At 45.8% G+C, this 25,579-nt stretch overlaps 1 protein-coding gene across 1 annotated transcript in view; it reads right to left on the minus strand.

The window, feature by feature from the left end:
- Nucleotides 1-25,579, minus strand: part of TDRD5 (tudor domain containing 5) — a 158,198-nt gene that overhangs the window by 117,456 nt on the left and 15,163 nt on the right. The window contains exon 3 of the mRNA XM_030208004.1: nt 3,636-4,007. Coding sequence (XP_030063864.1) covers nt 3,636-4,007 — 372 coding nt within the window. The remainder of the gene's footprint in view (nt 1-3,635; nt 4,008-25,579) is intronic.

Raw genomic sequence — 25,579 nt, forward strand, 5'->3', positions numbered from 1 at the left:
CAGTGGGAGGTGATCAGATCGAACACCTGGCTGGAAAGCTGCCACTTCCCTCTAAATGGAAGCTTAACCAAGTGAGATTTAGAGGCTGCATCATCTGCACACCAATGACGCAACCAGAGCCACCTCCTAGCTGAAACCATGACTGCCATCTGCTTAGCCGAGGCCTGCAACAAGTCAGAAGGCATCCGCCACTCATGACAAGCCTATCTCCAGAAAGAGCATAAATTCAGGTGTTATCAATCTGCTGTGCCCAGGATAAGGAGGCTCTAGAAGCACAGGAAGCACAAATAGTTACCTGCAAGCTCAGTGTTGTAATATGAAAAGATAACTTTAAGGCAACCTCAATTTTGCCCTATACCCCCTTCCACCAGGATAGCAGCCTCTTTGGTCACCACCGTAATCAGTGCATCTACCTTAGGCAGAGCTAGCTGTTCAAGCTCTGTAGAAAGAATCAGGCAAAGCTAAACCATAGCCCTGGCCATGAGGAGGCTAGATTCCGGAGAATCCCATTGAGCTGAAATAAGCTCATGGATGGCATCAAAAATATAAATGGATCTGGCAAGCTTTTATTACCAGACATTATGGAAGGGGTCAAAGACGTTCCCTGACCTGAATGAGACAAAATGTAGAGAACCTCCAAGGCCTTAATAATCAGCAAGGGAAGTTCCTCCTTAAAAAACCTGTCTGCAGACAGATCATTTCCTGCTGCCCCTGACATGTCCTCATCCGCCACACAGTGAGTCTCAGAAAGCTCGGAAGCAACTGAGAAGGCACCTCTGACTCATGTGGAGACAAGGGGGAAAAATCCTCAGGCAGCCTAACAGAATCAATGTTCCTTCTTTTAGACAGTTGACCCTCCTGAGGAGCACTGTTATGATTCTACTGAGACAGGCAGGGGAATGACTGGGACTCGCTTCTGATTGGCCTGTCAGGGATTGTGCTGGTGTCTGAAACAGCAGACGTCAGAAGTCAGACCTATTTAAACTTACCTCTCCCTACAGCGGACACTCTAGCGTTAATTCCTGTCAGCTAAGCTCTGGTTCTCTTTCTCTGTCTGTGCTCGTGGCACAGTGTGTATTTTGAGGAGTTTTGCTTGCTCTCCTTTTGTTTGTGGCGTGTGTGTGTGTGTGTGCTGGTTGTATCCAGCGTGTCCTTGATTGCTTCTGTGCGGTGCAGCTGGGTCTGTCTTCTGCCTCATTTCTCCCTGCTTCTGTTAGGTAGCCTTTCTGTCCGTGGTAAGCTCGTTCCTGCTTTGTTTAAGTTTCCCTTTACTCAGTGTTAACCCTTTGTGTGCAGTGCTTGGTATTTGCCTTCTGTGAGCGCTGCCTCTGTTTGGCAGCCTTTCTCTGGTGTCTGCCTTATCCCTTTCTGTACCTGCTTCTTTCCTGTCCTTATTTGAAAGCAGCCTTTTCCTCCAGTCTGTTTTTCCCTGTTTAGCCATTCCTGTAGAGCTTTGCTCTTGTAGATTCTGTGTCTATAGAGTCCCATTCTGTCCCCGGCTTTCCCTTTTTCCCTGTGGGCTTTGCCCTCCGCTACCTGAGTTTCTGTGTTGCCTTTGTATGTATTCTCTTCCTCTGGTGTCTGTCGCCCTTCCCTTTGTATCACTGGCTGGCGCTGTGTGCGTTGCTTGAGCTCCAGTCCCTTCGAGGACCCCTCGTTCTTCTTTTCCCTTCCAGTTCAGCCTTGCGGACCGTACGCTTAGACTCTGTACGAGTGGGTTCCGGATCGGCCTTGCGGCCAGCCTGAGTGGTCTAGCTCCCTTTTCTGGTGGTGCTTGTTGATTGTCCTGAGTGTGCAGGGCTTTGTGGCCCGTGGTATTGCTTAGCGCCTGTTTGGTCTACCCTAGGCCTTGGCCAAGGTCCTCCCTAAGCCTCGACCTAGGCACAAGGGCTCGCGATCAGATTAACAAGCACAAGGCTATCAGCCAGCTTTTGCCTTTTGAGTAAAAAAGGCCTGGTGCAAAAGCCATACAAAGTCTAGGGAAAAAGGTAAGGCAGAAGTACTGCTTCCCATGGAGAGGGAATTAGACCCCTGAGAAGAGGAGGAGGAGGCCTGAGAAATTGGGCAGGAAGTGTAGGAACAAGCACTCTGTTTTTTCAAAATGGCCGTGGTGGAATTGTGAGCCAATGTAACTGTGGGAAAGCCCGCCAAATCCAGCACATCAGACTGTGTGGTCTCAATGGGTCAGTCAAATTTAGCTCTGGGTTCCCCAAAGCCCCCACGCGGTTCTCCAGCTGCCCACACCAGGAGCAATGCTTCACATGTTCCATTGCCATAATAAAGAAGAAGACGGAACTTACAGTTTGAGGAATGCCAGGTCCAAGGCACAAGTGAATAGCTTCCCTTAAAAGTACAGCAAAGCAAACACTCTTCCTTCCTGGGCCCTTTTTATTTATGTATTTCTTTTTTTAAAGGGAGCAGGAGAAAACAGGAAGAAGGAGGCATCAGAAGAGTGAATAGGGGTAAAGGGGAGGGACCTGGACCACTAGGTTTGCACCCTGGCTGTAGAAACCACTCAACTCCAAAACACCCCAAACCATGTTAGGAGGATAGGAGCTCACCACCGAATCAGTCACAGAGTTGCAAAGGAAATGTTACCTGCCACCTGGAGATAGAGAATACTGGCTAAAGATAACTACACAGAACCAGATATAGCACAAATTACTGGTGCTCTCTATCTCCACCTGCTGCTCAATGGGCATAAACATTAGTCTGGACTGATCCTTTTGTGACATAATGGTAGGTATCTTGCTGTATGTAAGGAAGGCAGTAAAGCATTTGAAGAGATCCCACAAAATAGCACAAAGACTGCCACAGCAAAAATCTGATTTTCAAATGAAGCTATGGAGCTTTTCTGCCATCACAACAAAAAGGGAAGATTAAGATCTGTGAACCCTAAATTTCCATAAAAAGGTATGCAGAACACACAGTAGCAACAACTTCCCAACAATTTTTGGTATTAAAATGTACAGAAAATCCTGTGCAAAAAGATTACAGAAGGAGACTATAATTAAAGTATTTTAAGGTTTGTTTTTTTTTTTAACCCTCTTAACACAGCCTTCTAACACCTCAGATAATTCTAAATATTAAGATACTGCACAGAAAATTTCCCTATAAAAATCTCATTACAATCATAGTCTTCAATGGCCACAACCCAGACACGTGTATTTACTAAGGAAATCTTGAAACCTCCAACTGGGTTGTGGCACTCGATGACTATGGTTGCCCACGCCTTCAAAATATTAAAAAGGTAAAAGATGCACAGAAAGCACCTGAAAGGCACATTAAAAATATATTTACTCACTGCCTTTTCCAAAGCCCTTATGGAAAATGAATTCATTCTGTACCACACAGACCAATTCTATTCAAACCACTGATTAGCTGATGAAATCATAAGACAATACATTTTGGTGACATTTGTACTTAACCCATTAGTGCCCAATGTTCCCATATGTGGGAACAAATATGGGAACATTGGGCACTAATGTGTTAAGCTATTTTTCTAGGTCTTGCCTAGATACTGCTTCACCATTTCTTCTTTTACAGGCAATAGGGTCTAAATTCCCCGCACCCCCCACCAAAAAAAGAGAAAACTCAAAATTCCACCTCATCTGGCGACACTTTCTGCATCTCACCTCTGGAGGAACAGTTCTTCAGGGTTAGCAAAGAGCCTGCTCTCGTCTGCTGTACCTGGATGATATCAGATGCAGCCCGCAGTACTTCAAACATGGAATAGAAGCCATAGCGTGTATACTGGAACCTACGTCCAAATCGCTTGAGGAAAGCCCTCTCAAAGTCAGACAGCAAAACTGAAGAACTAGACAACAAGTCTTTCAGCTCACTCTTCACTGATGCAGGGAGGACAGGAATGGTCCTACCACGGCGGGTCAGACTTAAATGGGTACCAATAAATTCTCTTTGGTATCTATGTGTTAACCTTGATTTGGAATTGTCCTTCTGTCTGGATACCAAATCTGCTATCTTCTTTGTGGCTTCATCTGGAATAGCTGGGAACAGTACAAAACACATGATTTTAATCTGTGAACCTCATTTTCAATTAATTTCTCAGGTAGCTGCTTGCAACACAAAATCATAAGTCTAAGTATAGCAAAAGAAACACTCTTTACTCTTCAGTTTTTTTCATTCAGAAACCTGCTTTTACAGACTTAAAAAAAACCCAAAACACACTACTGCATAGAGGAGCATTCGAAGGTCCAGCATCTCATCTCCCGTGCCCCCCGCAGCCAGCATCTTCTCCATGCGTCCACAGTTCCCCCCACCCCTATATCTCTTCTAGGATTCCAAAAGATGTGCTGCACTGGTGCCGCACCTTCCTGTACAGACTCATGCTCAAGTACTGCCAGGTCCAAAGAAGTTTGATGAACAGGAGACAGTGTGATCACACAGAGTTGTTTTCATTCTCCCCAATGCAGCCACTGCCATCTTGGTACACCCAAAACAATGTAATTGATAGGGTGACAAGCTCTAATTGATAGGGTGACAAGCTCCACCTACTGGCTGCAGATAATGGGCCAAGCATGCTCCTGCCATCTCCTGTTCATCAAACCTCCTTGGCCAGGTACCACCCTTGCCCTGATAGGAAATACATTGTGGGAGCTCCTATGATACATTTCCTGTCAGGGAGAGGGGTGGGACATGGCAGTGCACGTGAGAACAGGCCTGTAAAGGAAGGCCCTACACTAGCACAGAACACCTTTGAAGTGCTGGAAGAGGAATGGGGAACGGGGCCATATGGGGAAGGGAGGTGGAAGAAGATATTGGACCCGATGTGGTGGGTAGGGAAGGGAAATGCTGGCCCTAAATGCTACTTTACCCCTAATCTTCAACCACCTTCTGTTACCCAGCCTAACGCTAACAGGAATTTAAAATATAATTACAGAAATGTGAAAAAATATCAACCTCCGATGAAGAAGAATGTTTGTATTTTTTCCTAACCATTGTATTTTAGGCAAAAGCAGATCCATTCTTTTATTTGAAATCTTTTTTATTGAGCATCTTTACAAATCACAATACAGCAAAACTAGAAGCAGATTAAAAAAAAAAAAAGCAGACACATCAAAACAACCAAGCTGCAGAATATATATCCCTCATACGTTACAACAAAGACACTCCATTATCAAAAAACATTATAACCCTGAAACCCAAACCCCTCAGCCACCTCCCCCTTCTCTGCAGCAAGTACTGGTAGAGGCATAATGTCTCCATGTGTATTGCAAAGTGTATAATAACAGACTTAGATTCTGCTGATCCATTCTTTTTTAAAATGGCTTTATTTACCTCTAATCAATGTGTGTGGTATTTTATTGTTAAATAAAACAAAAGACCTAAGTGAGGGATGACGGGATTGTCGCCAGAAAATATCAGCTGAGAAGTCACAGTTTTTAGGGTGCTTTCACCATCCGGTGCCCTAGGCCTCTGCCTGCGTTACCTAAATCTAGTCACCATAACAAGGCTTTATAACTACAAACAAGTTTCCTTTTTCATTCTACTTTTTATTTTAACTTGATTTTCTGTTTTTTTCCCCCTTCAACCTCACAACAGATTCTAATGAAACACAGTTAAGTGGTATAAAAGTACAAGCACAATATGCAACACAGATAGGGAAGGGAAGGACCAGGGTGACTTAAATGCAAATCATTGCATTGTCTCACTATTTAAGGATGGGTGAAAGTATGGAGGCCAACTTATATGTGACTTTCTGATGCCTCGATGATCAGAAGCAAACGCATGCGCCAGAGGCCAATTCTGCCATACCAGTGCCCGTGTTTGCTTGCGCCCAATGATCAGAGCCCGCAAGCACGGGTAATAATGCGCTTGCCAGCTCTGAACGCAATGAGCATGCAAATTCATGCTGAACAGGGCATTATCTATTCCTCCCCAATGCTTAGCAGACAGCGAAACAAACATTGGCGCTGTTCCTGCAACAAACTGTACGCCAGCTCAGAGCTGGCATTAGGGTTTGCGAAGTACTGGGGAGCCCTGTCCAGCATGCATTTGCATGCCTGCAAGGCAACCAAACCCCCTCCTCCCATCCCCACACCTCCCTTTGAAACAGCAACATGGGAGGCTAGAGATCCCCCCACCCCTCCCAACACCCAAAATCAAAGTCCTGGTGGCCCAAGTGAGCTGACACCTCAACCCTCATGCTCCCTGGTAGTCCAGCGGAGCCCTCCCTCTCCATACCTTTCGATGGAGGAAGGATTAACACACTCCCTCCTCGTCCAGAGCCACCTTCAAAATGGCATACTGGGATGCACTGGGCAGGGCACCGCCATTTTGAAGGTGGTGCTGGACGAGGAGGGAGTGTGCTACTCCCTCTTCCATCGAAAGGTATGAGGGGGGTCCACCAAGCAGCACGGTGATTGAGGGGGCAGGTCCGCTTGACCTCCTCCCCTCCATGTCGCTGTCTGAGGGGGGCTTAGGGTGGCAGATGGCGGAGGTCTGAGGGTCCCACGGACCTCCATCTCCACGTTTGACAGGTTCAGGCTTTTGACTGCCAAGACCTGTCAAACTACTGCAGGAGGACTGCGCCTGAGTGAAGGCTCAAGTACAATCCTCCTTTATTTATTATTTGTTACATTTGTATCCCACATTTTCCCACCTTTTGCAGGCTCAATATGGCTTACATATAACCGTTAACGGCGTTAGCCGATTACGATCTGAACAAATACATGGTATGAACGAATACAAAGTGATATTGTAGTAGAATGAGGTACATGTATGGTAGGTACAGTTGGGGGGAACTTAGAAAGGGAAAGGGGTAAGAAGAGTCAGATAATGTCCGTTACGGTCTTTGGTTACATTGTGTCGCAAGTGACCAGGTATTTTTATGTTGGGTCGGTGGGGTATGCTCTTCTGAACAGGTCTGTCTTTAGTGCTTTCCGAAAATTTAGGTGGTCGAGCGTAGTTTTTACTGTTTTTGGCAATGTGTTCCATAGTTGTGCGCTTAGGTAGGAAAAGCTGGTTGCATAGGTGGATTTGTATTTCAGTCCTTTGCTGCTTGGGTAGTGGAGGTTTAGGTATGATTGTGCAGATTTTGTGGTGTTTCTGCTTGGCAGGTCGATGAGGTCTGTCATGTATCCCGGTGCCTCGCCGTAAATAATTTTATGAACAGTCGTGCAGATTTTGAAAGTGATACGTTCTTTGATTGGTAGCAATTTTTCTCTGAGCGGTTTGGTGCTGTCAAAACGTGTTTTTCCTGTTTTCCTTCAAGATAAAGAGGCAGTAATAAGACTTTACTTAAGACAAACGACTCCAGTATCTTTTATGGGAGAAAAGATCCAGATATTTCCGGACTTGTCTAGGGTGACAAGAAAGAAGGAAAAGATTTTTGTCCATGAGACAGGAGATTCCGACTTTGGGTGCTAAATTTCAATGAAGATTTCCATGTAAATGTGTGATTCAGATAGAGGATATGAAATATCATTTCTTTGAACCATCTCAATTGCGAACATTTATTTAAGCAAGACTTCCCAAATGATCACAGAGACTCTTATTTGTTTGGACATTAAAAGTAAAATGTAATCGTAATTCTTGACATCCATCCTTTCTGTGATATTGTTTCTTTTTTAGTATCCTTATCCTCCATTAAGGATATCCATTTCAGTCTCCCTAGCTTGTGGTCTACTGCTTTAAAAAAATTATAGTTGTTGGGATATTTTTTCCCCAAAAATATTGTTTCTTTGATGTATTAAGGCATATTTCTTGACAAAGTTCGCTTTGGAAATGTATTAAAAAAAACTTTATAAATAAAGAAAAAACAACAACGTATTTTTCCAAATATAAGCCTGGCTGCTGTGTTTTGGCGGTCTGAAGTTTCTTTATGATTTGATCCTTGCATCCCACATAGATTCCATTACTGTAATCTGTGTGGCTTAGTACCATGGACTGTACCAGGTTACAAAATATTTCCATCGGGAAGAATGGTTTTACGCATTTGAGTTTCCACATTGAGAAAAACATTTTCTTTATGGTGGATTTCACTTGGGTCTCTAGTGATAGGTTACGGTCGATTGTTACTCCGAGAATTTTCAGGCAGTCTGAGACAGGGAGGGTGCATCCTGGGGTATTAATGTTTGTGGGTTTGTATGTATTGTATTGGGATGAGATGATGAGACAGTATGTTTTTTCTGTATTGAGTTTTAGTTGGAATGCATTTGCCCATGAGTTCATGATGTTTAAGCTTAGTTTGATTTCGTTGGTGATTTCCGCCAGATCATGTTTGTATGGGGTGTATAATGTTAACATCATCAGCGTAGATAAATGGGTTGAGGCCTTGGGTAGATAGGGTCTTGGCTAGTGAAGTCATCATGAGGTTGAAAAGGATTGGTGATAGTGGTGATCCTTGCGGTACTCCGCAGCCTGGTTTCCACGGTGATGATATGTTTGTTTTTGATTTCACTTGATCTGTTCTTGTGGTTAGAAAACCCTTTTCCAATTGAGAGTGTCACCACTGATTCCGAAGTAGTCTAGGAGTCTTAGCAATATGTTATGGGTAACCATGTCGAATGCACTTGATAGGTCAAATTGGAGGAGGAGTATGCTCTTGCCTATTGCTATTTCCTGCTTGAATTTGGTTAGGAGAGTGAGTAGTGCTGTTTCGGTGCTGTGTAGGGGTCAAAATCCTGATTGTGACTCATGTAGTATAGTGAATTTGTTTATGTAGTCACTGAGTTGTTTGGTCACCAGTCCTTCCATTAGTTTGACTACTAATGGGATAGATGCTACTCGGCGGTAGTTGGTAATATCGTTTGTTTTTTTCTTGGTGTCTTTTGGTATTGGGGTGAGCAGGATGTTGCCTTTTTCTTGAGGGTAGATACCCTGTTGAAGCATGAAGTTTAGGTGGGATGTGAAATCTTTTATGAAGCGGTGGGGGGCAGATTGTATTAGGTAGATGGGTCAGGTGTCCAGTTGACAATGGCTGTGAGTATCGTTTAATCGTCTGGGTAACTGTGTCGGTGCTGAGTAGAGCAAACGTTGACCATATTCCGTCAGCAGGGTATTCACCAGGGGTTGGGTCTAGACCATTAATGAAGCTTTCTATGTCCATGTTGTTCTGAGGTAGGGTTTTGCGTAGGTTACTATTTTTCATTGAAATATTTAGCAAGGTTGTCTGCAGATGGGATGTCAGTATTGGCTGTGGTGACCGATGTTGTGTCTAGTAGTTTGTTCATGAGATGGTACAGTTTCTTCGTGCTTTTGTAGTCCGGCCCAATTTTGTTTTGTAGTATGACCCTTTGGTCTGTCTTATTGCTTATTTGTATTTCCTTGTAGTTGTTTCCATGGGTTGAGTGTGTATTCGTCTTTTTTTTCCATGCGCGTTCCAGCTTCCTAGATTGTGTTTTTAGTTTTTTCAGTTCTTCATTGAACCATGGTATCGAGTTGTGTCTACGTGAAGTTCTCATTTGTAAGGGTGCTATTTCGTCTAGTATGTGTCTGCATCTTTTGCCCCATTCTGAGAGGTAATATCTGGATTCTATTTGTGCTGGCCAATCGTCATTGTATATCTGTTGCCAGAAAGTATCCGGGTCTATTTGGCCTCTCGTGGTATAGGTTGTGTGTTCTCATGTGTGGAGAGAACCCCTTTTTCGCCATTTTAGGGATAGGTTTAGTTTGTAATGGTCAGTCCATTGTGTTTCTGTCCATCTAGTTTGTGTTATGGTTAGGTTCTGATTAGTGGACAGCTTGTATGAGATGAGGTCAAGTGTGTGACCCTTCACGTGGGTTGTTTGCATGTGTTGCCATGTAAGGTCACATAGATGAAGGAAGTCCTTGCAATCTCGTGCGTTGGTAGAGTTTGGGTCTTCAAGGTGAAGGTTAATGTCTCCTAATACTAGTGTATTGGAGTTGGATACATAGATGTTTGAAACAAAGTCCATGAAATCCGTCTGGCTTTCGTTCCAGTTACATGGTGGTCTGTAGAATAGGACGCAATTTAGGTGGTCGAGCAGGGTTTTATGGTGGATTCTGATTGAGGCTATTTTTCTAGATGGGTTGTTATAGATTCCACATTGGTTTCAACTGTGAGGTGAGATCAGTATATGAGTGCTATGCTCTCTCCTCTTTTTTCTTTTCTGGTCCAGTGGGTGATTTTGTATCCTGGAGGACATAGGTTTAAGATGATAGGGTCCTTCTGATCATGGATCCAGGTTTCAGTGATGAAGAGTAGATCAAGTTTCTCTAACGTGATCCAGTCTGTTATTATTGTTGTTTTGTTTACTAGGGATCTGGTGTTGGCGTAGCCTATTTGAATTTTTTGGTATGGGTCTTCTACGTTCGGTGTTATATGGACTTTTGTTAGTTGTCGTTTCTTGGTTTGTGTGGATTTTTTATGATCTTTCTTTTCATTTCATCTCCTGCACTGTTCCCCTATGATCAGTTAATAGAGTACCTATATTTGCACGCTATTAGCTCTGATCATAGAAGCAGTATAGCCCCTCGCTGTTCCGGCTTTATTTTTAGAGTATTGTTTGGAACAGCACGGGGCTTTTGATCATCTGCCTGTATGGTCATCCACAAGACAGGTAAAAAAAGGGAACATTTCTGTACAGAATCAAATATAGAAGTTGTGGCAAAATGAGATTGTGTCTGTAATTTTTCTATGCTGCCCTGCAAACTATCTTCCTTTATAAAATCCTAAGTGCTATTCCAATTTAGGAAAGATTTGTCTCTATTTTACAGTAATTTCCCATTTGGTATGTGACCAAAAAGTCAGCACTGACCAGACCAACATTCAGAACACTTTTCAATGCCCCTGTACTCACAAATGCCTCTCCTTCCTATCAACGGCATGCAGCGCACAGACAGCCAGGACCCACTTTGTGGAGCATACATTTCACACAGCACCACCTCCTGTCTTCCTGTATCGCCTCCAAATTTTCTACCCTCTCACTCATCCCCAAGCCATTGTAATATGGTAAGAGAGAGAGTGTACAAGAGTCTTTGTGAAGCCTACTGGCAGAAATACGATCCTTAACTTCACAAGTTGCCACCCAAGGACACTCTGTGAGAGCTTACTTTCTCTCAATTTCTGCGCTTTCGCCGTATATGTACCTCGGAACAAGAATTTAAGACACAGGTTGCAAGATTCCACCATAATCTCCGCGAAAGGAATTACCCCCCCAGCTAAGTATCCTACTGAACGTAACATACGAGACTTTGTGGCTTTGGGTCAGAGGGTGAAGCATCTAAGTGCGCACGCGATGTCTCATCGATCCTCCCTGTTGAAGGTAAAGGTCGAATGAGAGAAGCTCACATCTTAGAGACAAATGTGTGGCTGCGTGGTTGGTGGTGTCCATCTGTCAAGGAAGGGAAGGAGTGTCTTCAGCAACAGGCTGGCTAAAGTACTAAAGAGGGTTTTAAACTAAAATTGATGGGGATGGGTATAAAAGGCCACGAAGCCATAATTAACCCCAAGGAAGGTAGGACAATACCTCTATAGAAGTGAATAAAAAGAGAGTAAAATCTGGAGAGCCTTGTATACCAATGCCCGTAGTTTGGGAAACAAACTTCTACATCTTGAGGCTACAACGATGGAAGCGGACTTGGATTTAGTGGCGGTCAAAGAGACGTGGTTCACGGAGAACCATGACTGGGATGTTGCTATACCTAGCTATAATCTATTCAGGAAGGACAGGGTAGGAAAAAAAGGTGGAGGTGTGGCATTATATGCTAAGAATGATATCCAAGTGACAGAACTGCAGGACTTCTGGGGTATAGAAGAAGCGCTGAGGGTTAAATTAAACTGGAAATAGGGAAAGGAAAATGTACCTTGTTTATTTTCTCAGACTCTGCCTTTGCTAATCAGGCAGCGGAAGCAGTGGCCCGTCTCATCTCTCTGGGCAAAGTTACATATGCCCTCCAAATACCTAGCTTTCCCAACCTTGAATCTGCTCATGGCAGTTCGGTACAGGCTCAGCCGTAGCTAAGTCTGTAATTAAAGAGGAACCCAGTTTTAATTAGTTAAAGAGATATAGTTTATTAGTATTAATTAGCATTGATACATTACCCAATAATGAGGATACCAGCAATTCAGTCAATCATACAGTGGAAAAATATCACACGACACATCAGCTCTCGGTGGTACTCTGTCTCTCTCCTCCATCAGCATCTGCACCTGCCTCTGCATCTCCCTCTGTATCTGCATCTGCGTCTGTCTCTCTCTCTCTCTGTCTCTCCTTCTGCGTCTTACACTTCTCGGGGTGCTTCCTTTATACTGTCTCAACCCAATGGATTCCAATGGGATCCAGCTTTGTCAGCAGAACTTGCTATCCCTTATCAGTTGATAAGGAACCGATAAGGGTGACTTCATTAGGTCCCAGGTTCTAACTATAGAGTCATTCCGTGTCAAGTGGACCAATTTTAAAGGTCGTCCCCACCTCACCATCTCAGATTTTGATGAAATTTGGTACATAGTTTCTTTATAATAAAAAACTAAGCTGTGCAAAACTTTAGTTCAAAAGACTAAAAATTTGAGGTTCTAGGGGACCTCAAGTAAAGGGTTGCAAAATGTCGCCTGAGCAAAAATGACATTTTGGGCCAACTTCCAGAAGCTGTAAAACTGGAAGTTTTAGTAGTACAAGGGGGATATTTGGAGAACCTGCACTACTTTTAGGGCTTAATGAACTGGCAAAACCCCATGTTCCTAGTCCTCTTACATTTTGAATAATTTAGGCTCAAACTTTGCCAAAAAAACGGCAAAAATCAATTTACAGTGATGTTGAGGCTGCTGTAGTTTCTAAACTAGTTGGCCTTTCAGGTTGATTTTTGGTAGGTGTACTAAATGCACGGCTGTAATGAGGCATTCCAATTTGCAGCACTTTCCTTCAAGTGGTTGAAAAATTATAAGCGTTCAAAGTTGGTATAAAAAGCATTTTTGCCCATTTTGGGCTATCTTTGATGCCCTTGATCTCCAGTGGGACAGCTTCAATATTCTTTCTTTTAGCACCATTAGAAAGAGCAGATTTCCTTTTATCAGAATATGTAGTTTTCAATTTGGAGTCTCTCCATATAAGGATTGCAAAAAAAGTGTTTTTTGGCCAGTATTGTTGAATGATAGATGAAACGGATATAGGGCCCATCAATGTTTCTAATTGCTGTATAAGTCACTCAGTTGCTTTAAGCATGCGTTGGTCCATGGTGGCTATGCCACTACCAATTCAATAGGAAGTGGCAACCTCATCGCCAAGAGGTCACGCCCGATAGCAAGGCAAGTCCAGCCACTTGGCACAGGTTCCCAAGCCTGAAGGTGGGCATCTTACTTGAGGTTCCCAAGCCTCATTTGGTTGTCTTTGCCTAGTTTCTCAAGCCTAATGGGGGTGTCTTAATGGTTCCCAAGTAAAACCTCAGTGCTGAAGTGACAAGAATTTTTCACTGATAAGTTTCACTGCTGTTTCTGGAAATGTATACTGTCGTCCAAGTGTGTAGTTGCTGGTACTGGAAGAACTGCTAGAATATGCTGTTCAGAAATCCAACAAGAATCTCTTCTGCTAGGCCAATGAAATGATCGTGCAGGCCCGCATGGATGCATAAAGTTGACCAAGGCATCATGTTCTTCAAATGTTGTGTCACAGACATTGCCAATCCACCATTTGTTGTCATAAACACAGGCAACATACTGCCCAGGCTGAAGTTGAGACACATTTATGCCAGGTACACTCACTGGGTCATCCGACTGACAAAGTTTGACAACAAATGAGGAGGAATCATTTGACATTCTACTGACTGAAATTTGGTTCAAGTCAATGGGAATAAACTGGTGATTTAGTTCCAGCAACTGTGGAAGCTTTACTGAATCTTTCCTCTTGTGCAGATCTTGAAGATTCAATTTCATCCTTGGAAACAAAAAAGAACTTGATTTTATTTATTTTTTGATCACAAAATTCAAACAAGCCTTGTGCTGTGAGAATTTGGCTATTTTTAGGTCGTTGCAAACTAGCCTGAGCAGCTAGTCGCTTTGTTGTACCACCTATGGCATCACATGGTGACTTGCCATGGCTTGTGCCAAAGAAATTCCACTGTGCACTTATTCCAAATTCTGTTTGATGATATCACAAGTTGGCAAAGTTTTTGAAGTTCTTGTATTGTGCAGCTGAGCCATCACTAAAGTATGTTACATATTTTATTTCTCCAATTTTGCTTTTCAAGAACGCGATTAATTTTTCCAAGAATGCATGTACACCAACTGCATCATGCCGCAAGCTGTCACTTATTATGCTAACACTTATGCACTGAATTTCACTTGAAGCATCACGGAAGTACCCAACAAATGGATGCAGTGTAGCTTGACTGTTTTCCCAGTGGAAACCTTGAACAGCATCTTGGACAATAAAGGAGTAGTTTTCAGCAAAGTCCAAGAGAACAACAATTTCACAAGGATTTAGGTTTTCTTTAAGTATTGTGTCTGATGTTTGGAAATGTAATGGTGAATTGACAGGTTTGAAACTTTCAATGCAAGCTCAGATACAAAATCATCAACATACATTTGTTTGGTCTCCAGTGTGGTGCGATCTGTATGAACCCACTGCTTAAACTCGATTGTTTCACCTGGGTCAGCATCAATGAACACTTCTGTCAGGTAATTTTCAAGCACATCTTTACCTGGACATATTTCACACCTGTGAAGCATGCATTCTTTGCATTCCAAATTGCACACAGTTTTAGCCATCAGTGCTTTGTAATCTTCGTTCAGCAGATGGCTTCCAGCAAGCATAAGCTTCACATTTTGATGAATGACAAACACACACTGAATGCATACCAGATGAGCCAACAGTGACACACCATTTTGGCCTTAGCTCACAAAATTTGGAAAAACCCACTTCTGGCCCATGAGTACGATATGCAACATACATTTCTTTTAGATTGCTAAGCAGCAAGTGCTTTTGCATTTGAATTTTTTCAGTGCCAGTTCTGACAGAGACAAAATCTTTTTTCCCTAGGCACAGTCTACTGAATTCATCATCTTCAAAAAAGCCAAGAATTTTTTTTTCTGTTTCTTCTGGTAAAACTTTACCTTTCTTCTTGTCTGGTTTTGCCAGAATTCCACAAACTGATTTCAGATTTCTTGCTTTTTTAACCATTCTAGTTGAAACCATGAATTCTGAGGCAGTTCTTTGAATAGACCAGCTGTTTGGTGCTAAAGTTAGTATTTGCAGTTTTTCTGCATGATTTGCTGAAACTTGGACCGTTTAGCAGGTCATCATAATCAGAACATTTGTCACATTTCTGACTGGTAGAATGTCTAAGCCACCAGCAACTGCAAGATGATGACTCTCAAAGTATTTTGCACTCGCCTGATTTTGCGCTTGGTGTAGCCTCGTACATCACGCTTGCTGACTTTTTTTAACTTTAATGGAGAAAAACCAAGAGATGTCAAACTTGTGTTCAACTTGCCAGAAATGTCACTGTGTACATCTGCTGTTGATGATGATGATAAAGAATCAGCAGCTCTGTTACTGACGTCTTTTCGACAAGATGGACATAGTTTCTGACCCGGCACAAATATTTTGCTTGTTAAGGCCTTTAGCTGGGCTGCTAGTGTGTCATCCAGCACTCTTAAGCCCCTTTTTGCATTATGACCACCTTTGGAAAATGGGTTACAGCAGGTTCTTTGCAAAAATTCAAACTTTTTCAACAGTAAGGATTCATGATGAAGGCAAATAGTTGATGCAGCATAGAAAAGTTGACCAGAATGCTCTTGTAACAACTTCTGTTGATCAGGCAGAAGCTCTTCAATTAATTTCAAACCTTTATTTTTATTGTATGTCAGTAAATGACACTCTGATGTACTTGAACAGCCAACTGAGCAAAGTGGAAATTCATCTGATCTTTCTGGATCCATTGATGACCATTAGCATCAGTTCAACAAACGCGTTTATTCTTGCAATCAGGTTTTCAATGGGTAAAATTTTACTTCAGTCTAAAGTGATTAATATCTTCATTTGTGGCATTTAATTCAATATAAATGAGCCTGTCGGTGCAGGTGCGAGTTTCTTCAACAAGAAGTATGTATACAATGGTTTCCACCTTATTTTTTAGTTTACTTGAACACAGTTTTATAAGGTAAAATTATGTATAATCATACCTGATAATTTTCTTTCCATTAATCATAGCTGATCAATCCATAGACTGGTGGGTTGTGTCCATCTACCAGCAGGTGGAGATAGAGAGCAAACTTTTGCCTCCCTATATGTGGTCATGTGCTGCCGGAAACTCCTCAGTATGTCGATATCAAAGCTCCATCCGCAGGACTCAGCACTTAGAGAATTACACCCACGAAGGGACACTCTGCCCAGCTCACCACCGCCGAAACGGGGGAGGGGAATTAACCCAGCTCATCCCCACACAAGTGGGGGAGGGGAATCCGTCCAGCTCATCCCCGCGGAGCGGGGGAGGGACACCACACCCGCCGATGCGGGGGGATCTGGCTTATCCTGCAACCGCGGGAGGAGCTGACTGACCCTAACACCGCCGAAGCGGGAGGGGTACAAAGCTGCCCTACAGCCGCACGAAGCGGGAGGGAGTGCCGGCAGAATTTAAGTCTCAATCCAGCCCCGTAAAACGGAGGGGAGAGGAATGCAGCAGCTCACTGTAACACAAACTCGTCTTAACTCTTGAAGAATCCAAGTGAAAAAACTTGAACACGAAGTCTTTCTGAAGTAACTGAAGACTAAACTTGAACCTGAAATGCAACCAGAATAAAAACAGTACAGATATCTGGGAGGGGCTACGGATTGATCAGCTATGATTAATGGAAAGAAAATTATCAGGTATGATTATACATAATTTTACCTTCCATATCATCAAGCTGATCAATCCATAGACTGGTGGGATGTACCGAAGCAGTACTCACCCAGGGCGGGACCTAGAAATCCCTGACCGCAACACTGAAGCTCCAAACCGGGCCTCCGCCCGAGCAGCCACAGTCAAGCGGTAATGCTTGGAGAATGTATGGGCCGAAGCCCAAGTTGCCGCCTTGCATATCTCTTCCAAGGAGACGGAACCGGCCTCTGCCATCGAGGCCGCCTGAGCTCTTGTGGAGTGAGCCTTCAGCTGGATAGGCGGCACCTTCCCCGCGGCCACATAAGCCGCTGCAATGGCTTCCTTGACCCATCTTGCCACTGTAGGCTTAGCAGCCTGCAGACCCTTACGAGGACCTGCAAACAGGACAAACAGATGATCCGACTTCCGGAAATCATTGGTCACTTCCAAGTATCTGATGATGACTCGTCTCACATCCAGATATTTAAGAGCAGAGTACTCCTCTGGGTAGTCCTCCCTACGAAAGGAAGGGAGACAGAGCTGCTGATTCACATGGAAGCGAGAAACAATCTTGGGCAGAAAGGAAGGCACTGTGCGAATAGTCACTCCTGCCTCAGTGAACTGCAGAAAAGGCTCTCGACATGAGAGCGCCTGGAGCTCGGAAACTCTTCTGGCTGAAGTGATAGCCACCAAAAAGACTGCTTTCAACGTCAGGTCTTTCAGAGATGCCCTCGACAAGGGTTCAAACGGCGGCTTCTGCAATGCTCTTAGCACCAGGTTGAGATTCCACGCAGGCACCACTGAGTGCAGAGGAGGGCGCAGGTGATTAACTCCCTTGAGAAAGCGCACCACATCTGGCTACGAAGCCAGGGAAGCACCCTTCAGGCGGCCCCTGAAGCAAGCCAGAGCCGCTACCTGGACTTTAAGGGAACTGAGCGACAGGCCTTTCTCCAGACCTTCTTGCAGGAACGCCAACACTGAAGAAATTGGAGCCGTGAAGGGAGAAAGAGAGCCTGCTTCACACCACGCTGCAAAGATACGCCAAACCCTGGCGTAAGCAGTAGAAGTAGAGCGCTTCCTCGCTCTTAGCATAGTGGCGATAACCTTGTCTGAGAAGCCCTTCTTCCTCAGACGCTGCCGCTCAATAGCCAGGCCGTAAGACCAAAGGGGGAGGGATCCTCCATCACCACGGGACCCTGATGTAACAGGCCCTGCTCCACTGTCAGCCGCAGAGGATCGTCGACTGAGAGCCTGATCAAGTCCGCATACCAGGGACGTCTGGGCCAATCCGGACCCACCAGGATTACTCTGCCGGGATGCCTTGCCACCCGGTCTAGCACCCTGCCCAACATGGGCCAGGGCGGGAACACATAGAGGAGCTCTTGTGTCGGCCACTGTTGGAGGAGAGCATCTACTCCCAGGGATCGAGGGTCCCGTCCTCTGCTGAAAAAGCGCGGCACTTGGCAATTGGCCGATGACGCCATCAGATCTAGGCTCGGCTGGCCCCAGCGCTGCGTGATGTCCAAGAACGCCTGAGCAGATAGCTGCCACTCTCCGGGCTCCAAGGTATGGCGACTGAGAAAGTCCGCCTTGACATTCATGACTCCGGCAATGTGGGCCGCTGAAAGCTGCTCCAGGTTCGCTTCCGCCCACTGGCAAAGATTCATAGCCTCCTTGGCTAGAGGGGCGCTCTTGGTACCTCCCTGGCGGTTGACATAGGCCACAGCCGTGGCATTGTCCGACAGGGCCCGTACAGGCTTCAACACCAGTACCGGGATGAACTCCAAAAGCGCCAACCGAATGGCTCTGAGTTCCAGGAGGTTGATAGACCACTTTGCTTCTGCAGGAGACCAGAGCCCCTGCGCTGTCCTTCCCAAGCAGTGGGCTCCCCAGCCCGACAACGAGGCGTCCGTCGTGACGACAATCCACTCTGGGGTCACCAGAGGCATTCCCGCAGACAACTTGTCTGTCTGCATCCACCAGCTCAGCGCCTTGCGCACTGCTGGATCCAAGGGAAGGCGCACAGCATAATCCTCCGACATCGGAGTCCAGCGCTGCAGCAGGGAGTGTTGTAGTGGTCTCATATGAGCCCTGGCCCAGGGCACTACTTCCATCGTGGCCGTCATAGAGCCCAACAGCTGCACATAGTCCCAAGCCCGAAGAGGAGAGGCTACTAGGAACTGGTCCACCTGAGCCTGAAGTTTGACAATCCGATTGTCTGGCAGGAACACTCTGCCCACTTGGGTGTCGAATCGAACTCCCAGATACTCCAGGGACTGAGTCGGGCGCAGCTGGCTCTTCTCCCAGTTGATGATCCATCCCAGGGAGCTCAAAAGAGCAACTACCCGGTCCACAGCTTTGCCGCACTCTGCATAAGAGGGGGCTCGGATCAACCAGTCGTCCAGATAAGGATGGACTTGTACTCCTTCCTTTCGCAGGAAGGCCGCTATGACCACCATTACTTTGGAAAAGGTCCGCGGAGCAGTAGCCAACCCGAACGGGAGGGCTCTGAACTGGAAGTGTCGGCCCAGGACTGCAAAACGCAGAAAGCGTTGATGAGGAGGCCAGATGGGAATATGCAGGTACGCTTCCTTGATGTCCAAGGATGCCAGGTACTCCCCTGCCTTCACTGCCGCTATAACAGAGCGGAGAGTCTCCATGCGAAAGTGCCGCACTTTCAAGGCCCGATTGACCCCTTTGAGGTCGAGGATAGGCCGGACAGAACCTCCTTTCTTTGGTACCACAAAGTAAATGGAGTAACGCCCCTTGCCAAGCTGACTTTCTGGCACCGGAACGACCGCACCCAGGCGGATCAGATTGTCCAAAGTCTGCTGCACTGCCACAGCTTTGACCGGAGACTTGCAGGGAGAGAGTACAAACCCGTCTCTTAAGGGTCGGCAGAACTCTAGCTTGTAGCCGTCTCTGATGACTTCCAGCACCCAAGCGTCTGAAGTTATTGTGGTCCACTCGCCCAGAAACGAGGACAGCCGTCCTCCAATCTGCACTGGGGCGTGGACCAAGACCCCGTCATTGGGTACGAGACCCTGGGGGAGGACCGGAGGGAGCACCTCCGGGACGGCGGTCTCTGCGAAAGGAATGCTGCTTGGGGGAGAAATTCCTCTTAAAGGAAGAGGGGGCAGAAGAACCCGACCTGCCCGGGCGGTACCGACGGGCTTCCTGAAAACGTCCTCTGGAGGTACCGGGACGAGCACTAGCCCGAGCCCTGACCTCTGGTAACTTCTTGCCCTTAGACGTGCCGAGATCGGTCACGATTCTGTCCAGCTCGACCCCAAAGAGCAGCTTGCCTTTAAAAGGCAATCTAGCCAGGCGGGATTTAGAGGCGTGGTCAGCAGACCAATGTTTCAGCCAAAGCCACCGCCGCGCAGAGACTGTCTGAGCCATGCCTTTAGCTGAGGCTCTCAAGACATCATACAGCAAGTCTGCCAAATAGGCTAAGCCCGATTCCAGGGCTGGCCAATCAGCCCTCAAGGAATGATCCGAGGGGGAAGCCCGCTGCACCATAGTCAGGCACGCCCTGGCCACATAGGAGCCGCAAACTGAGGCCTGCAAACTTAAAGCAGCCGCCTCAAAGGACGACCTTAAGGCCGCCTCCAATCTCCTGTCTTGGGCGTCCTTTAGGGCCGTGCCACCTTCCACTGGCAATGCCGTTTTCTTAGTCACCGCAGTGATTAAAGAATCCACGGTAGGCCACAGATAGGCCTCACGTTCACTCACAGCCAAAGGATAGAGGCGGGACATAGCCCTAGCCACTTTAAGGCTCGCTTCTGGGACATCCCATTGAGCCGAAATTAAGGTGTGCATGGCATCATGCACGTGGAAGGTTCTAGGCGGGCGCTTCGTCCCCAGCATAATGGCAGAGCCAACAGGGGCTGAGGGAGAGACGTCCTCCGGAGAGGATATCTTCAAAGTGTCCAGGGCCTGTAACAACAGGTTGGGCAAATCCTCTGGGCGAAAAAGCCGCGCTGCAGAGGGGTCATCCGCTCCATCCGAGCGGGGATCCGTCTCCTCCAAGGAATCCGCAAAGGACCGTTGGGAGACCTCAGACACGCTGCCCTCATCTACATCGGAGGAGACTAATTCCTCCAAGGCCTGGGAATCAACCCGAGGGCGTTTACCTCTGGGAACCTCAACCTCTTTACCAGACGAGGGAGCGGGGGCAGCGTTGTGCATGAGGAAGGCCTGATGCAGCAGCAAAACAAACTCGGGGGAGAAACCCCCCAGACTGTGCACTCCCGCAGCCTGGGCAACAGCCCTAGGCGCGCTCTCAACCGGCGCTCGCAACAGCGGGGGAGAGACATGCTGCGCATCCAAAATGGCGTCCGGCGCGAAACTCCGCGAAGGAGCCGCGCGGGAAGAACGGCTCTTAACTTTAGCCGCTTCTGTGCCGTCGCCCAAATTAAGGGCGTTCATGGCATTAATGTCTCCAACCTCAAGGGCGGCCCAAGAAGAAGCCGTCCGAGCCGCGTGGCCGGCCAAGATGGCGGAGGCGAGGAGCGGGGGATGGGCGTTTATGGCGGGAAAAACCGCCACGCCGGAGGAAGGACCGGGACATTCATCGGTCACGAAACTGTCACCCAACAAGGGCGAATCAGGCTTTAAGACCCCCGCATCCCCTCTAGAAGCGCTCAAGCGACCCGGGGAGCGACCCTTTGCGCCCTCGCCCTCCGACGCCATGTGCCACGAGGAGAAGAATCGGGGAACCCCCGCCCGCTATAAAAAGGTAAAAATTACCTGCTGTCCGCTCCGAGTTGTAACGACCTGGTGTCCCAGTGAGTAGCTGCAATAGACGCTTAAATAAACGTCGAAATAAACGCCTTTAAAGACGTTTAAAATTTTTTTTTTTTTTTTTTTAACGGAGCCAGCGGGAGGGGGGAGAAAAGGAGGGACCTGGCACCACCAGGTTTGCACTTGCTCAAAAGAGCCCTCAACCCCAGGCACTCAACAAAACCTAAAAATTAGGCTTGGAGGCCTAGCCAGAGCTGCTGCTGTGTGTGACCACCACCTGCTGAGATAGAGAACATACTGGGGAGTTTCCGGCAGCACATGACCACATATAGGGAGGCAAAAGTTTGCTCTCTATCTCCACCTGCTGGTAGATGGACACAACCCACCAGTCTATGGATTGATCAGCTTGATGATATGGAACATAATATTTAAAGAAAACTTCTTTAGCCACTTAGACTTGGCCAATTATGATTGGTGAACCCTGTTGCAAGGCAGAATTGTTTGTTTCATTGCCCAATTGTATGCTTCTGGTACCTCCTGGCTCCTGAGTGTCTGTTGCTAGGCTTACTTTGATGCCTACAGTTCACTAAGAGCTCAAACTGTAGCAAGGGTGAAGAAACACCAGCAACAGACACTCAGACGCCTTGCAACAGGGTCCACCAATCATAATTGGCCAAGTCGGTCATCCTAACTGACTGCAGTTTTCTTTGAAACCTGTCATGAACCTGGCCAATCCTTCCACATCCTAAAAAACATTCCTGTTTTTAGTTTTCTTGAATACAGTTTTATAACATAATGTGTCTTTATTTTAAAAATTGGTGCTTTTTGAAAGAAGAATCACTTTTACTACAATTGTATCAAGGGTGTAGTGAAGAAATCACAGGCTGCTGCCCGCAAACATTTGAGGGCATTTTGCAATCCTTATATGATGAGACTCCAAAATGAAACTACATATTCTGATAGAAGGAAATCTGCTCTTTCTAATGGTGCTAAAAGAAAGAATATGAAGCTGTCCCACGGAGATCAAGGGCATCAAAGATAGCCCAAAATGGGCAAAAATACTTGTTTATACAACTTTGAACGCTTATAATTTTTCAACCACTTGAAGGAAAGTGCTGCAAATTGGAATGCCTCATTACAGCCGTGCATTTAGTACACCTACCAAAAATCAACCTGAAAGGCCAACTAGTTTAGAAAACTACAGCAGCCCCAACATCGCTGTAAATTGATTTTGCCGTTTTTTTTGGCAACGTTTGAGCCTAAACCATTCAAAAAGTAAGGGACTAGGAACATGGGGTTTTGCCAGTTCATTAAGCCCTAAAAGTAGTGCAGGTTCTCCAAATATCCCCCTTGTACTACATAAAACTTCCAGTTTTACAGCTGTTTTGGGAAGTTGGCCCAAAATGTCATTTTTGCTCAGGCGACATTTTGCAACCCTTTACTTGAGGTCCCTAGAACCCTCCAATTTTAGTCTTTTGAACTAAAGTTTTTGCACAGCTTAGTTTTTGTTATCATAAAGAAACTATGTACAAATTTCATCAAAATCTGAGATGGTGAGGTGGGGACCCCTGGTCCACTTGACATTGAATGACTCTATACACAAAAGGGTGCAAAGCACAAGTGCGAGATGACTTCATCGGCATTTCTGCTTTCTCAGCTATTCTCAGCTTCAACTAAGGCCCCCTCCCTCGAGTACTCTCTAACTACGTACATCTACCCCTTATCTACTTCATTAGCCCAAAACATCTTTCATGACTCTTCACTGATGCGCAGTCCCAGGCATGTGGTTATAAGAGCAAAGGAACCCCCCTCCCGTGCCAGCTCCCTGAGAACTCAGTTCAGCTTGTGCTGCAGAAAAATAGTATCAGAAAGAATGGCAGTTCGAGAGCCTGGATAAAGATATTAAACAATGTAAGAAAAAGGGTTCTAGAACTTACAGCTCTTCGGGCAATTTTAAATAAATTTACAAAGGCAGATTCGAAGTCCAAGAGGGAGTGTTTGTGAAAAAGCACCTTCTAACCTCTACCAAGGTACTTTGAGGGTTTTAGGCCTGGTGCAGGACAATTTTATGAGACGGGCCACGCTTCCGCTGCCTGATTAGCAAAGGCAGATTCTGAGAAAATAAACATATCCTACAGTCCAGGTGTCAAATAATGTAGAACACAGTATCTGATACCTGGTCAAGGGATCCCAGGTAGGGTCATCTTCTGGGGCAGGATCCCAGGGAAAGGACCAAGGGAGGGGTTGCGTAGCAGGGGCCTGGGTCATGCCCGTGGGAACTACCTCCCTAAAGCAGGAGGAGAAAAGAGCCCAAAAATGAAACAGTGGAAAGGAGAGGGAATTCAGTAGCAATCCCCTAGGCCTTAATTCTGTACTGGAGGAACTCTGGAGTTTCTCAAATACATAAATTATCAGACCAAGCAGCAAAATATAAGAAACAATAAGAACAGTAATTTCGAGTGCAAGTTATTTTTTTTTTGGTTACATTTGTACCCCGCGCTTTCCCACTCATGGCAGGCTCAATTCGGCTTACATGGGGCAATGGAGGTTTAAGTGACTTGCCCAGAGTCACAAGGAGCTGCCTGTGCCCGGGAATCGAACTCAATTCCCTCAGTTCCCCAGGACCAAAGTCCACCACCCTAACCACTAGGCCACTCCTCCACTCTAGGTGTGCAAAATTGAAAGTCCCTGTGGTGTGTAGCTTGGGAGGTTAGGGAAACTGGGTGGGCTTTGCGTCACACTGTTCCGGTGGGAGAATGGCAGGTGCAGACTCAGCAATGAGTTCAACAGGGGACAGATCAACAAGGGTGGAGTCCGGGGGATGGACAATATTCCGTACAGGTACAGGTGGTACGTCCTGGCAGGTACTGTCTGTGAGGGTTAGTAGCTCAGTCATAGGACAGGATTTTCAGTCCAGTGGCTCTAAATGTTGGTGGCAAAGACGGTGTAACTCATGAAGTTCATGGTAAAGATGATGAAGACGGTCAAAATCAGAGATCACCTTTGACACAGTTACATTTCACTGTGGCAAGTGCTGAAATGAGGTAATTGAGAGCTGGCAAGGGTGGGGGCAATCTACTCTATAAACAATCCTGAGACTGGCACCTGCAAGACGTCATGAGCAAGAGTGCTATGGTTATGTACAGATAGTACTGGGTCAGCTGGCACCCCGGGTGAGAACATCCAAAGGGGGGCTACAGGAAGGTTTGGGAACATATGAAGTCATTCTGATCAACTGATAAGAACCACGAGCCCTGTTCAGACAGCTGGGGTCCACTGAAATGAATAGGGCCAAAATTGTATATAAGCAGCAGTTTGAGGGGTATTAGATCAGACGAGAGGAGAAGAAGACCAGAGAAGGAAGACTCCAGAAGGCTAGAGAGAGGACATACCATGTAATGCTGTTCCACCATGTGACTGTCTGAATTGCTTGTACTACCATTGATAAGATTGTAATAAACTATCTTATTATATCTACTACATACTGGGTTCCTTTCTAATTACTAGGGTCTATACTGCCTTGACCGAGTAACACTGTCATGAGCAGATTTAAGGTTGGGGTAATTAAGTATCTAGAGGGGATTTGCAGTTCTCTCTAGGATAGTACAGACAGCCCATGGCTTCCGCTGCGCAAATGGGTGAGGCAGATCCTAATTATAAACACTTATTGGTAAGCAGAGGATGGGGTCTCCTCTCCCTCTGAGATTGGGATCTGCCTCCCTAACTTTTAATTAACAGTTAAGTCCCTTTTCTTGACATTGGGCACCAGACTATAAATTTCTCTATAATATTTTTTCCAGATACTTTTAATTTGATTCACTTTGATTTGGAACACAGAACTGTAACTTACTTTAAAACATTTTTCTGGCCACAGAACTGTATTTTAAAATCAAGCATTATTTTTTCTCCTTCATTGTTAGTTCTTCCTAACTCAGTTTTTCAAGGCCACGAATAGCTGGGAGATGTGCCACGCTTAGCTTTCTTATCTCTCCAGCCCTGCACTTTTAAAAGTAACTTGGCTTTCTGGGTTTTTTTTTCCCTTTTGAAAAAAAAA

This window comes from Microcaecilia unicolor, chromosome 6 (genome assembly GCF_901765095.1).
Source record: "Microcaecilia unicolor chromosome 6, aMicUni1.1, whole genome shotgun sequence".
Lineage (NCBI taxonomy): Eukaryota > Metazoa > Chordata > Amphibia > Gymnophiona > Siphonopidae > Microcaecilia > Microcaecilia unicolor.